Genomic DNA, 14,315 nt, shown 5'->3' with positions numbered 1-14,315 from the left:
TAAAATTGTGATTGCAGAAGCCTGGAAGAAGAAAGCAGCACCCACAATTTCTTGATGGCATTCACGCCTCTGGAAAATCCTTTGCCTTGGGAGGATTTCGGATATTTTCAGGGATGACTATAAGAACTTTGAGTACAAATGGGGTTAATTAGTTACTTACCCTTTGCAGGGTCTCCCCCTAACAGTCTGTCCAACCTCAATCAGGGACATGCATCTATTCCAGTTCTAGGTCATATGCTCGCAGGAACAGGGCATAGTTGATGAGGCACTCCCATCTGGGAGACTAGATGAGGACAGGCAAATCCATGAATCGCTCTAGGGTTCGCCCCTTACATGTATGGCCAGAAAATGCACAACATACTCACCACCACCACTGACTATTTCTTTTATATGGGAGGGGGGGTGGGTTAGTTATCCGGTGGATCTTCCCTGTTGGAACGGTTTGAATAAAAAAACTCATCACAAAAAAATAGACGGGTTGAGCATGCATGGAATTAATGTCAAAATGTTGTGCTTCCTCAATGTTTGAAGCTGTACTCTTATTTGCATATTATATAAAGAAGGAGGCCTAAGTTCTTTCTTAATGTATGGTCAACTTCGGCACCACTTAGTATACTACAAAATGTAAAGTTATTCAAGCTTATTGTTTGCTACAGTATTGCGAAGTGTGAACCAAATGCTAATAAAAATAAGTTTGAAAAAAAAAGTACAACAATGTCAATCTTCAGAAAGACAACCTAAAAATAAATTAGTAAAGGATAGTGTATAAGTTAATTTGTTTCCACACTTGTAACCAAAATTGATATGTGGTGGGACATTTAAATAAAATATGTTAAATATCAGAAATTGATGCAGAACAGGACCAACAAGACAACAAAGTGGTGCTATCAAGTTTGTGTAAAGAAACAGGAGTGTTTAGAAGGTGGTTATAAATAAAAAAAGAATGTTTAAGTTGTGTTCACGGCACGTGATGTCTTGCAAATTTTAAGCCATAATTTGTTCCACCACAGATAAGGAAAGGAGGAGGGTAGATCTTCTTCCCATTGTAATTCTAGAGTTGATTTTTGTCAGTCAACAGGGGGAGATGAAAGGTGCATATATATGTGAGAAGCAGTAGGGGCATTTCACAGTAATGATGGTATATGTGAAATAGGAAGATGGGAAATGGGTAACAAATAAAGAGAAATGTATGTGGTAGAAATAGAAGAAATCAGTGACTGAAATTTGTGTTGATATGAAAGAGGAAAGTGAAAGGTAAATTGAGCTTGTGAAAAAGAGATAGATGAATGGTTATGTGTCAATTAATGAGTCCATACTAGACCTTCCAGGCTTTCCAAAAGATAGTTTTAATTCATGTATTATACCAGAACGAGGACTGAAGGAATTGATGTAGAGGTGAAAGAGAAGAAATATAAAATTGACTTAATATTCTGCAAGAATTTCAGAGAATAGACATGGAAGAAGGGTGCTGAGTAAAGGAAAAAAATTCTGCAAAAGACAAAGGTTGAATAAAAGATAACTCCAATTCGGACCGTAAGGGAGATGAAATTGTGGGTGGGCATTCTTGAAAATGTATTGACTGTTTTAAAAAGAAAGCATTTTGATAAGACTGAAAGTGAGGAAAATTAACTCCTAAATTATGATTTTGCCTTTGTAATTTGGACAAAGATATACAATTCTTTTTATTATTCCTAAGAATGCAGTGAGATTAGAATACACGTTTTTAAAGTAGAGGTTGGAAAGTTAATTTGAATTACCAAAAGATAGATAAGAATGATGGGGACTAACATAATCTTAATAGAATCTACCCTACCCCACCAGGAGAGAAATAGCTGATTCCATCGTAAAGTAAGGATAGATAAAGTAGACAGTAACGTAGTAGTGTTGAGTGATATAGTGTCTTTTATAGAAGTAGTGAACCAAAGGCCCAACTATTACATTTTTGTTGGGCTCCAAAGAAATCCTTAAGGGAGGAAATCATGTTTGATATACAATTTTTTAAGTGGAAGGATTTCACATTTGTCAGAATTAAGTTGATAACCTGAAAGTGAGGCAAAAGTGGAAACTGCGTTTAAAAAGGGTTGTAGAGATGAATCAGAAGAGACCATAAATAAAAGAATATCAGCGTAGACTCAAAATGTAATTTGTTTATCTCCATATTTGAATCCTTGTGTAGCACTATTTTGTCAAATTTTAGATTAAAAATGGTTTGAGAGCCAGAATGAAAAGAAGAGGAGATGGGGGACAGCCTTGTCGTACACCTCAGTGTAAAAGAAAAGGAGAGGAGATTAGGCCATTGACAGATATAGATGCAAAAGGGGAAGAATATAAAAGAGAGACTAAGTTAATGAACATTTGCCCAAAACCAAACCATGAAAGTGTGAAGAATATACATTTCCAGTGTATCCGATCGAAAGCTTTCTCAGCATCCAAGGAAATGTCTGCCAAAGCAGGTGTATTAGCTTTAGATTTATCCAGAACATCTAAGAAAAGCCTAGTATTATTAGAGAGTTGTCTACCTTCAACAAAACCAGCTTGTTCACGACCAATTAAATTGGGGAGGAGAGGATCAAGGCATAATGCCAGAATCTTGGCAAAAATCTTATAATCAAAATTAACTAAGGAAATAGGTCTAAAACGTTTTGCATAAATCTAGTGCTTTTTTTAAACTTATTTTCTTTTTAGTGGAAACATAAGTAATGATAAAATCTCTTGCAGCAGCTTTGAATGTATCCCAAATAATTGGAGATTATGAGTCAGGAGTTTCATTCAGACAAAAGATTCTGTTAGCAACTGTCCTAATCTGAAGGTATGCTCCCCAATAGCACTTCCTTGGACAGATCATGCACTAATTCCCTTAGTATGGAAGACTGATAAGCTGTCGGCTCTCACACCGACAGTGCGAGAAACACGCAATTGGTCAAAAATCCTGTTGGAACGGTGGACCCATGAGGTACAAAGCTCTACTCCATCGATTGGTAAGAATCCATCGCTAGCCAATGAGACGTTTAATGAATGGTTAAAAAACTCTCTAAACGCCATACTTCCCATTAAGAAAACTGTTTTAAAACGTTCCAGGATTTCTGCTCCCTGGTACTCGGACGAGCTCCGGGAGAAAAAATGTTATTGCAAAAGACTGGAAAGGAAATGGCGGTTGGGTTATGCGGAACCAGATAAAACTATCTACAGAGAGGCTATTAGAGCCTATAAAAAAGATATAAAGATCGCTCAATCCTTACACTATACCCACAGAATTGCAGAGGCTGGCTCCAGCTCTAAGGAGATTTACCAAATTGTAAAAAGCCTCATTAACCTTCCAACACCGCCATTAACCAATTATAATCCTCTGCTCCGCTGTGAGGAGTTGGCAGAATTCTTCTTTCATAAGATCGATCTGATATACTCCTTCTTTCCACCTACAGAGCAGATCAGCTCGAGGGAGTCACCTTTATGTCCTCCACAAGAAGCTAATTCCAACTGTCCCCCCCGTACTGGCGGAATTTCCCCTGCTGAAAGCGGAACAACTTATCTCCCTTATGCGACAGATGAAATCGCGTTCCCCCAGTGACCCCTCACCTCCCCATATCCTAGTCTCTGTCGCTCAGACCATTCTTCCTACTCTGTTAGAAGTACTCAACACCTCAATTTCTACTAGTATTGCTCCAGTAGCTTGGAAACGGGCCATGGTGAGGGATCTTGTCAAAAAAACCAACTTGGATACTAAGAATCTTAACAACTTTCGTCCGATTTCCCTGCTCCACTGGGCGGCCAAAATCCTTGAAGTATATAAACGGTCTAATAACAACTTTTCTCGAACACAACCAGTTGCTCGATCCCTCTCAGACAGGCTTCCGACCCAAGCATGGGACCGAGACCGCATTATTAGCGGTTACGGAGGAATCCAGGAAAATCTTAGATCGAGGAAGATCGGTTGCAGTCATCCTCCTTGATCTGAGCGCTGCATTTGATACCGTTAACCACGGTATCCTTTTGCAGCGTCTCCTGGATACTGGAATATCTGGCAGAGCCCTGGAGTGGTTCAGCTCATATCTGAACGACAGAACCTTTCAGGTTTATGAGGGCAATGCCACCTCCACCAGTAAGCCACTGGGCTGTGTAGTTCCGCAGGGATCCTCGTTGAGCCAGACGTTATTCAATGTCTATATGAGGCCGCTGCCTGAGATCGTCCGTCCGTATGGGATCAAGATCATTACCTACGCGGACAATACTCAGCTGGTGGTCTCTTTGGCTCAAGATGGGGGCTCTTTAGCAGGGGTGGATCTTGCAGGCTGTCTGGAGAGGGTCAAGAGCTGGATGACCAAGTCTTGTCTCAAACTCAATGGAGACAAGACTGAGCTCATGTTACTGGGTCGGTTTGCACCAGCTTCCATCGATGCTCTTTGGCCACCATGTTTAGGCCCTGCTCCGGCACCCAAGGATACCATCAAGAGCCTTGGCATTGGCTGGACAGGTCTCTATCTGCCATCTGCTTTGGCTTACTCAGAGTCATCAGAAAGATCCTCCCTCTGCTCCCCTTTGAAGCAAGAAAGACAGTGGTTCAGGGCCTGATCCAATCCCGTCTGGATTTTGGGAATGCCCTGTACCTGGGAGCCCCTGATTTCACTCTGCGCAAACTACAACTAATACAAAACTGCGCTGCCTGGACCCTTCTGCAAATCGCTCGGAGATCTGTGAAGTCTGGGTTAATAAGGCTACACTGGCTCCCCGTTAGGGAAAGAGTCAGCTTTAAATCCCTCTGTATTGCTCATCAGGCATTTTGGTCCTCGGCCCAGCAATCAACCAATCTCTCATCACGCCATACCATCCTGCTAGACAGCTGCGCTCAACCCTTGCCACTCTGGCTACAGTCCCCAAAATAAAGAGGACAAGATCGGGAGGTCGTTCCTTTTCCTATATTGTGGCCAAGATGTGGAATGCTCTCCCCCAACATCTCAGGTCCAACCTCGATCTCACCTCATTCCGCAAACAGTTGAAAACATTCCTGTTCAACAAACAGTAGTCGGATTGATATATCTTTAGACAACCACATTTTCAGCTGTAATCTCAGCGCTTGGACGCCTCAGGGCAACTATTTGCGCTATACAAAAATCATTTTCATTTCCATTTCATTATAAAAGTATCAACGCGTTGTGTGAAAAAGGAATCAAATAAAAGAGAAATGTTGAAGCTCTAACTTCTAACTTTGGGGGAAGGGGAAGGAGGTCTAGAGCTAGAATTACCGGTGCATGATCAGAAATTAAAATGGTGCCTTTCTCAGCTCATAAGATGTGTTGAGATAAGGGGTTAGAGACAAAAAGGTGATCAATCCTAGACTGAGAGAAATGTACAGGGGAGAAAAAAGTATATTCTTGTAAACAGGGGTTGCAAATTCTCTAGGAATCAATAAGGTATCTTTGTTTGATGGCTGTGGTGAATTGTTTGTGAATGTAGGAAGGAACAAAAGTAGGCTTGGTAGTCGTCAGAAATCAGTTTGTGTGTAATTTAGGGCCAAAATGTTTTATCAGGATGTCTGGGGGCATAAATATTAAAAACAGATAATGCTATTTTGTTTATTTGTAATCTTACGAGAAACCATCAATCTTGTTTATCTGATTTTTGTGCTAACAAGGTAGCATCCAAAGATTTTTTACACAGAATTACAACTCCATTAAGTTTCCCATTACCTGCCAAGGAAATTGCATATCCCACCCAATGTCTAACAGTTTTTTTTGCTCTACAATTCAGTAACATGAGTTTCCTGTAACAAAGCAATATCAGCATTTAATTTGGTTAAATGAGTAAGAACCCTTTGTTGTTTAATAGGTGAGCCTAACCCTTTTACATTCCCAGTAATAATACGTAAAGCCATGAATAGAGAATTGCAGAGAAATTTGCGTACTCTAAAAGTAAAGAATAACAATTACGTAAATTGTTTCGAGTAAAAAATAAAACCATACATTTCTTAGCAGAGAGAAGTATAGCAGGAAATAGCACATTGAAAGAGAAGGAGCAACATGAAGAATACATAATAAAGAAGAGAGAGTGCGGAAATAGAAGGAAAGACAAGGAAATGCAGACAGAGAAAAGAAAACATGAAAAGTATAAAAGAAACGAGGATGTTGACAGGAACAAAATAAGACATACCAAGTACTAGGACAAAATAATCGGGAGTGGTGTGACCACAAAAGGGAAGATGACAACAACCGAGTTCCAGAGGCAGCCGGAAGGGAGATTTCCAGACCATAGGTATGGGTATAAAAATAGGAAGGTTTGCTGGACACAAAGCTAACAGAAATACCTTTAAAAGACTAATAAAACATTAAATGAAATGGTAGGTTAAACTTGACATTAAAAAAAATACAGGAAGAACAATGTGAGACATAAAAAGAAAGTTATATGAAGCCTTAAAGTGAAAGGGTGTTTAGAAGTGTCCACTGTTTCCATTTTACAGTTGTCAATAAATTTCTGCAGCATAGAGCAATATGCGTACATTTTTGTTTTGTTATTGTAAGTTACTTTAAAGAAGCACGGTTGGAAAAGACCAAATCTGGCGCCAAGGGAATGTAACACAGGTTGCATGTCTAGAAATGTCTGCTGTCTGTCTGCTGTAGCTATAGCCAGATCTTGAACATAATATAATGGGTTTCCTGACCAAGTACGACGTCCTTTGGTTTTTGCTGCTTTAATAGCTGTGAGTAGATCCTGATATTCCAGAAAAAATAATATGACACACCGAGGTTTTTGTGATGAGGAGGCATGTTGGGATCGATGATCAAGTCTATGAGCATGTTGTATGTTAATCTTAGTGGATTCAGGCACGTCCAAAAGTTTTGAAAGAAAATCTTGGGAAAAGGAAATAGGTTGAGAACCCTCCGTTTCCTCCGCAATGCCATAGACGTAAAGGTTATTGTCACTATTCCAATTTATTAAATCTTCAGTAACTTTATTATGATATAAGACTTCTTCTTTGATGTGCCTTACATCTTGAGCAGTATCCTGAATGGAAAGCATCTGATGTTCTATGTTTGCAACTTTATTTTACATCATAGACATTTGTCGTCCAGTCGCTGAAGCTTTGGATTCCTTTTCTCGATATAGGGTTTCAAGGCGCGAATCTCATCTAGAAGGAAGGAATAGAGGAAATAGGTTTAACAGGTGATGGAGGATCTTTTCTTGGCCTTTTGTTTAGAGGGTTGCTTATAAGAAATTGTAGAGGTGCAGGAGGAGGACAAATGAGAATCTTGAGATCCCATATCGGGATGTTCCATATTGGATTCCAGTGAAGAAAAAGAGTTTTTAGTATCCACTGTGTACTGAGAGTGAGCCATGCCAGGGGTGTGTAATTTTAAATTCATAGTTTTCCCCATACCTAAATATAAATGATAAAATAAAGGGTGGTACAGGGAATTATCTCCAAATGAGCTGCAGTTAAAATGTAGTTTAAACAGTTTCACATGGCAATCTATTGCAGTGCTTCTGAAAATAGAAATGCTGACTTGAATAGATAAAATGTTTAAAATGAAACTTCTCAAGGCAGTCTATTGCAGTGCTTCAGAAAATAGAAATGCTAACTTGAAGAGATAAATTGTTGAAAATGAAATTTCCAAGCACACAGAACAGCAGGGAGATTAATGAGGGCTGCATGGTCAAAAGGTTATGCCATTAGTATGGAAGCTCTGCCCAGTTTAATAAACACCTCATGAGAGGAGATGAGATGGCAGCTGCTGGAGCTTCTTATCAGAAAGCATTACTCTCAGTAAAGATGATAAAGAGCCCATTGAGCTGTCACCTGTGAATGTGGTTGTGTTCTGAAAGTATTCTGCTTCATTTGGAAATTAAAAGTAGTAGTCTGGTGACCAAATTGTAGGTATGTGATGAAAAATACTTCACAGCTGCCACGGAGTAGCCTGTCGCCATTTTGAGTGGGTGCTAAGCCACGCCCCTTTGTAGAACTCATTTGAGTCGCTCTGACCAAATGCATTACAATTTAGTTGTCAACACGGCCTTGGCAATAACCCTTCAAGTGACATTTGACTACTGTTAGAACTGACTGCTGCAGTCCAGCCATATCAATTTCCCTAACTTCCATTCCCAAGTTGATAATGTGTCCCTTGTGTAGCAGATGCATATCCTATTGAGGAAGCTTTGTAGCTTTCGCTGTCTTTGTATGCTTTTTGTGTATTCCAACTCTCTCTTTAAATTTCTTAGCTGAACATCATGTGTTGCTACAAAAGTAACTGTTAAAACAAAATACTGGAGCTGGGCTTGTCAAACCTTGGAAAACACAAGTCTACTGACATTGTATTTTTGTTAAGCTGTACATAGATTTATTATTTTTGTCATTATCTTTTCTTTAGTATTCCCTTCTATCCCTCTCCTCTATCAGTGTCACTGGATAAATCCGATGGGCATTTCTTTAAAATATGTGCTAAGAGTTATAATATTTTTGCAAGGTAGGTTTTCAGTTCGCAGAATTACTATTCCTCAATGTTCTAACTTCAATCACTCTTTTGTATGTTCATGTGTTAATAATCATGACACAAATGCATGCTGCTTCTACACAAGAGATGACCACTGTGACAAAGCCGAAAGCTCTTATTTGACACATGAAAGTGTATACCTATATATGATGATAAACATTTTCTTTATAAGTGCATCACTTTTTGATTGCTCTTTTTGATTGCTCTTTTTGTCCTTTACTGTTGCAGGTAGACCGTATGTCTTTTCCATGTGGTTGCACCAAGGAAGGTTGCAGTAATGCAGCGGGTAGAATTGAATTCAACCCCATTCGGGTGAGGACTCATTTTTTGCACACCATAATGAAACTGGAGTTGGAAAAAAGCAGAGAGCAGCAAGCTTCAGTGGTCAATGGTTGCCTTGCTGAAATAAGTGCTCGTGATAGTTCTATGCTCCAGGTGCCACACCCTGTGGAATATTCTATTGTAGACAACTGTGAAATGGACACCAAGCCTCAGACTGCAATTATGCACTTCCAGTCCTTTAATGGATTGGATTGCCAAGGTGAAGATGAGGATGAGGATGATGAGGAGGAGGATGATGGTAGTAGTTTCTGCAGCGCAGTCACTGATTCCAGCACACAAAGTTTGGCACCCAGTGAATCGGATGATGATGATGATGACGACGATGAAGAGGAGGAGGATGAAGATGAAGATGGTGAGGATGAAGACAAACCTGAAGGTTTTGGGGAAGTGATGGGAACCCAAACAGGGGTTGTGTCTTTGCCTTCAGTCCTTTGCTATTCCGATCGCACATCTGTGCTCGAAAACCACTCTAAAAATGATTCCTTCTACCCCAAATCCTCACCTATTTATTACCAAATAGAGAATCATGCCAGTAGCACTTCTAACCAGATTCTTGAGACCTACCAAGGACAGGACACGGTTAAGAACGGTACTCTTGCCTTGGCGCCCTACAACATCACAGTAGAACAGTTTGTGGAGTATAAGCAGTCCTCTGAAGAAAATGGTGACGTTACTCGGTGTCCCGGGATCAATCCCTCTGTGATAGTTTGTTGTGCCTCCTCAGAAAGCGACAACAGCACTCCTCATGGTCGTCCATATCCCGAACGCAGGCCTAGCAATTCTCACATGGAATTTCATTCCTACTTGAAAAACCCGCCTTTGGATGGATTTTGCCCAAGTTTGAATGGCAACAGTCAAAGTGTTCCCGAACTACTGACCAAGGAGTCAGTAAACCTTTCAGAAAGTAATAAGCTGCATGAAGAATGTATTACATCGCCTGTGGTGGAACCAGTAACCGTTTAGTTCTGTTAATCATGTCTATGTACTTGTAAGCTATTTTATTTAAGGATATTGTATTTAATTGGTTTTCCTAAACACGTCATATTTTATGAAAACAAACGGCAAGACTGTGTAATGTCGCCCTTATGACGTCATGGCTGTGGATTTGCACAAAACAAGAGTTTCTAATGACATTAGAGAAGGCTGATTATCTTAAAAAAGAATATGCTATTGAAATATTATCTGTACATATCTCAAAGTAAATTATTTGTTAAAAAAACTGCCAAAATAGCTAGATCAAATCATCAGGTTTCTGATGCTCAGATCTTTTAAAAATAGGATATTTTTAAGTCATTTTTTTGACCATGCCAGAGGAGAACTTTTAATGTGAAATCACTTTTGAGGAAAAAAATAGATTTGATTGTTCCGTATGTGACATATTTATGAACGTTTGGTGTATCGTTAGTATTCATGTTTAAAAAGTAAAATGAACAGCATGTTCATTTAATACCGATGGGTTTGTGGTTCGTTCCACAGAGCATGATCAGAAAAAATGCATCTAGGACAATATTGTGTAAAGCTTTGGATGTGACTGCTCCAAGCGGAACATTGCATCCTGTAAAATGCACTGACTTTTGTTTTTTTTAAAGAAATATGTGTGACCAATTGAAGAATCTATTGTCTGACATGGTTGTTATGCCAACGGTGGCCAGACTGTTCATTGATGGCAGGATGGTTTCTGTAATGAGACGGGTGGACACAGAGCATGGCTCGGAGGCTGAAAGCCTGTTTGTCTTGTGCTCTACTCACAGATGTCTAGTGTAAATGCAGAAATAGAGCTCCAAATTAGTGTTACTTTCGACTTTTTCACCACCTGGTGCAAGGTAAGATGAATAATTCAATTGCGTGAAGCACTTTTACCCCTACTGTACTTTCAACAACTAACGCACTTTAGCGCCCCCTTTCGGTAACTGCATTGTTAAATGTGGAGCAAGGCGGCTTTCAAGCCGATGCAGCGCCTCAGGCTTGAGAGTTCCATAGTGAAAGGGGAGCGATGGGTGGTCTGCATTCCACAGCGACGAAATAGGTGTTATATTTGCTATCAATAAATATTGTAAATTACATATCTTATCATATTAGGAACTAAATATTTCTAAGGACAGGCTGTCTGTTTAAAGGACCAATACTCGCTGGTTGTAGATTCCAGTTACCTTCAACAATTACTCGAAATTCTATACTATTTCAGAATCAAATTATCAGAATATCTTTTTAACATTTCATGAAGTTATTGGGTGACTCGAGGACCATAAATGATGTCTGTTTTAGAACGTAATTTTCTGAAGATTCATCATGTTAACGACTTTTTTAAAAACTTTTTTGCTGCATAGTTACAATGCATCTCATGCATTTTCTTTTACCTCATGTTACCTTATGGAGCAGCTACCAACACGTTACATGCTCGCTAAGGGATTTGCTGGACAATGGTTCATATAAAGGTGTACATTTTTAATGTGATATGCCACTTAATACTCTTTTTCTGTATTTTGTTGTTCTTATGATATGAAGTATATGTTAAGTACCTGTTTGTTTGAAATGTAGATTTGCCTTGCTGTTGTTTTTACTGTTTCTGCTTCTTCATTTTTATATTCGTCAAGCTTCAGTGTTTTGAGATATTATGCAAGTACTTTGAAGAGCGCAGCCTCTGTAAGAGTGGCTCATTTTTAGAATAAAATAGTGTGCTTGCAGAATACTACGTGTTAATATTCAAACGAAACAAAAACTTTGTAAAAGTGTTTTTTCGAAGAAAAAAAATAAGATTTCAAACCTGTTCCTCGTTTCCTTGAGTATTTCTTTTTCTCTCCCTTCATTCTTCTTCTGTTACAAAAAAGTCTAGGGTATGTTGACTATCGTACTGTCAGCGCTCCATTTTCTTCTAAATTAAAGGCATTTATGTTCCCTCTTTACTTTCACATTTATACCTATCAAAAAAGCCGTTTATTTGTGAGATTGATGCTCACTTACAATTTATGTTAAATTGTAATCCATAGAAATGCTAAAGTTTATGATCTCTATGAGGGTATCTATGGGCTGTTCCCAGAATCACAGGATGTTGAGCCGACGCCGAGACTCGAACTTGGGCCCGTAGTTCCTAAGAAGGCAGTTCTGTCTGTTATGCCACACCCTCTCCCTTTATCCTGGTACCAGGTGAATGTTCTCTACATATTATAATCTGAGATCTCCAGTAATATGATATTCCCTTCTGCCGCCTACCATGGACCCTAAAATGAGGCAACCTTTTTCTATTGGGTGACCATTGCAAAGTACCTTAAATTCAGGGTTAGTTTCAAATTGTCATCCGTCCACACATGGGAAGCTTAGTTGGACATGGTTTCTAAGCGGCAAGTGAATCCGTTAGTAGAGGTGTCTAGCCATCATGAGGTACATGCTGTTGAGGTAGAGCCCTGTCTTAGTCTGAGCAGGGTAGCATTTGATACTGTTCTGAAGAATTAGCTGGAGCCTGCGGAGTTGAAAGAGGCAAAAGGCCCTGCCCAGGCATACATTTGCAGGACACAAACAATGGGCGGCTCTTAAAGAAAGGGGAGATTAAAGTATTGCCAAAAATTGAACACAAGGCATCTGTGCCTGGAGCTACTACGGCCCTCTTTATGAGTAGGCTTGATTTTTCCCCCTGGCAAGTTTCCCACTCTGATCCCTGGAAATACTGGTTCCAGGGGTGCTGGTAACTCCAGGGGGCATAGTTAACAGATATTATAGGTGTGGCCTGAGGTTACTATGAGTAACTGAAGAATTGCCAAGGGACATGGTATTTTAAGATCTGAGTCCCCCATTAATCTCTCCTGTCCCTTATGTTGTATCCTGGAATAGCAGCTGAAATCTCTTGGTGAAGCCAAACTGATCTGAAGTGTATCTGCAACTTTCATATTTCTAGTGAAGCTGGTTATGCCATCACCGGCCGTGATGGAATTAAAATGCAACTCATTAGGAAGGCCTAGGTAGCTAGAGGTGACTTTGTGTTCTACAGGCTTCCTATTAGATTTTGCTCATTACATTTACCCTAGTGAGAGACCTTGGGGTAACCAAGACCCTTGATAGATTAGCAATATGCTTTTACTGGCTCCAGATGATGGAAAAGAAAATAAAGCAGTTTTGTCAGTCTTGTACGACTTGCCAAGTGAGTGGCAAGTTTGGAGGCCAAATCAAGGTTGCCCCCATTCCAAATCTAGTTGCATGGGTGTATTTTGAGGAAATGTGTATGGTCACCCTACGCCGTAAGACTTTGGGAAAAAATATATTCTGGTACTGCTAGACCATGCAAATAAGTGACTTAAGGCACTGCCCCTCTGCACTGATACTGTTCCTATTGTAGCAAGGGTGGTACTTGATCCTGTAACCAGAATTAAGTTGCAGTAGGAAATTGTTTCAGATAGGACTACCTGACTACGATCCCTTCAACAACAGCAAAGGCTGTTGCAGTGCTCCCACCCACACACCATTGAACTTGTTTAACAAGACCCTAAAAGCCATGACTCCTGTCCTGGAAGAGCTGAGGGAAATGGTATAGCCTGTCACCATGCAAGCATGTTGCCTGAGGGAGGTGCCACAGAAAGGAGCGGGGTTCAGCCTCTCCAAAGTTTTGGAGGGCCTCTATGTTTTGTACTAAAGGCGTGGGACAACAATAACTTGAGTGCAGGTCATAATATAGGGGACTATGTGCAGGGCTTCAGTTCCAAGAGTTCCAGGTACATTAAAGCCCCAAACAATTTGGAGGACAGTAAGGAACTGATCAAATAATGGTTTTAAAAAGAAAGCCAAATAAATGGACTGGGCCTTTCACGGTACTGGATAAAATGAGTGAGGCCAATTAAATTGTTAATCTTGAAGCCGCAAAACAATCCACAGGGCTTTCCAGTTCAATGGTCTTAAATGTCACTACCACAGAACAAAGAATATATGACGTTACAACACATGCAATTAAAATGCATGCTTTTACAACACAGACTTTACATTGCAACTACCATTACATTGCATGATTTTACAACCCATTCCATTACAATGCATTTTTATAAAACTACCATTACAACGCATTCCATTACAACATATACCATTACAACACATACCATTACAACGCATAATACTTTTAGGGCAACAGTAGGGTAAGTTTTGGATAGTGTGAGGTAAAAATTACTATTCCCACACTGGTGAGTGCAAAAGTAGGGTAAAGGTTGGATAGTGTAACCCATTTACCCCAAAACTCATACCCACGCTAATACAAAAAAGATCTCCATTACTTACCTTGTAATGCGTTGTAGTGACATGCGTTCTAGTGGCATGCATTGTAATCACATGCAATGCAAAGGCAGATGCGTTGTAACATTTGCGTTGTAAAGGTACACCATTGTAATGACTGGGTTGTAATGGATGTTTCCCAGATCAAACAGAGAGAAATTGTTTTTGGCAAAAAGAGGCCGGAGATACACTCAGACCTGCTGCACAACAAAGAAAATGGCTCAGTGATTAGAGTATCTCTCTCTT

The 14,315-nt window shown here is 39.8% G+C and overlaps 1 protein-coding gene across 1 annotated transcript in view; it reads left to right on the top strand.

Moving 5' to 3' along the window:
- The window catches only part of CSRNP3 (cysteine and serine rich nuclear protein 3), a 326,905-nt gene extending 315,316 nt beyond the window's left edge, over positions 1-11,589 (top strand). Inside the window, exon 5 of the mRNA XM_078681631.1 lies at positions 8,709-11,589. Coding sequence (XP_078537757.1) covers positions 8,709-9,785 — 1,077 coding nt within the window. The 3' untranslated portion in view covers positions 9,786-11,589. The remainder of the gene's footprint in view (positions 1-8,708) is intronic.
- Positions 11,590-14,315: the final 2,726 nt, after the last annotated feature.

The sequence above is a fragment of the Lissotriton helveticus genome, chromosome 3_1, assembly GCF_964261635.1.
Source record: "Lissotriton helveticus chromosome 3_1, aLisHel1.1, whole genome shotgun sequence".
Taxonomy (NCBI): Eukaryota; Metazoa; Chordata; class Amphibia; order Caudata; family Salamandridae; genus Lissotriton; species Lissotriton helveticus.
The sequence above is the reverse complement of the archived record's forward strand: the minus strand, read 5'-3'. Positions and strand labels throughout refer to the sequence as shown.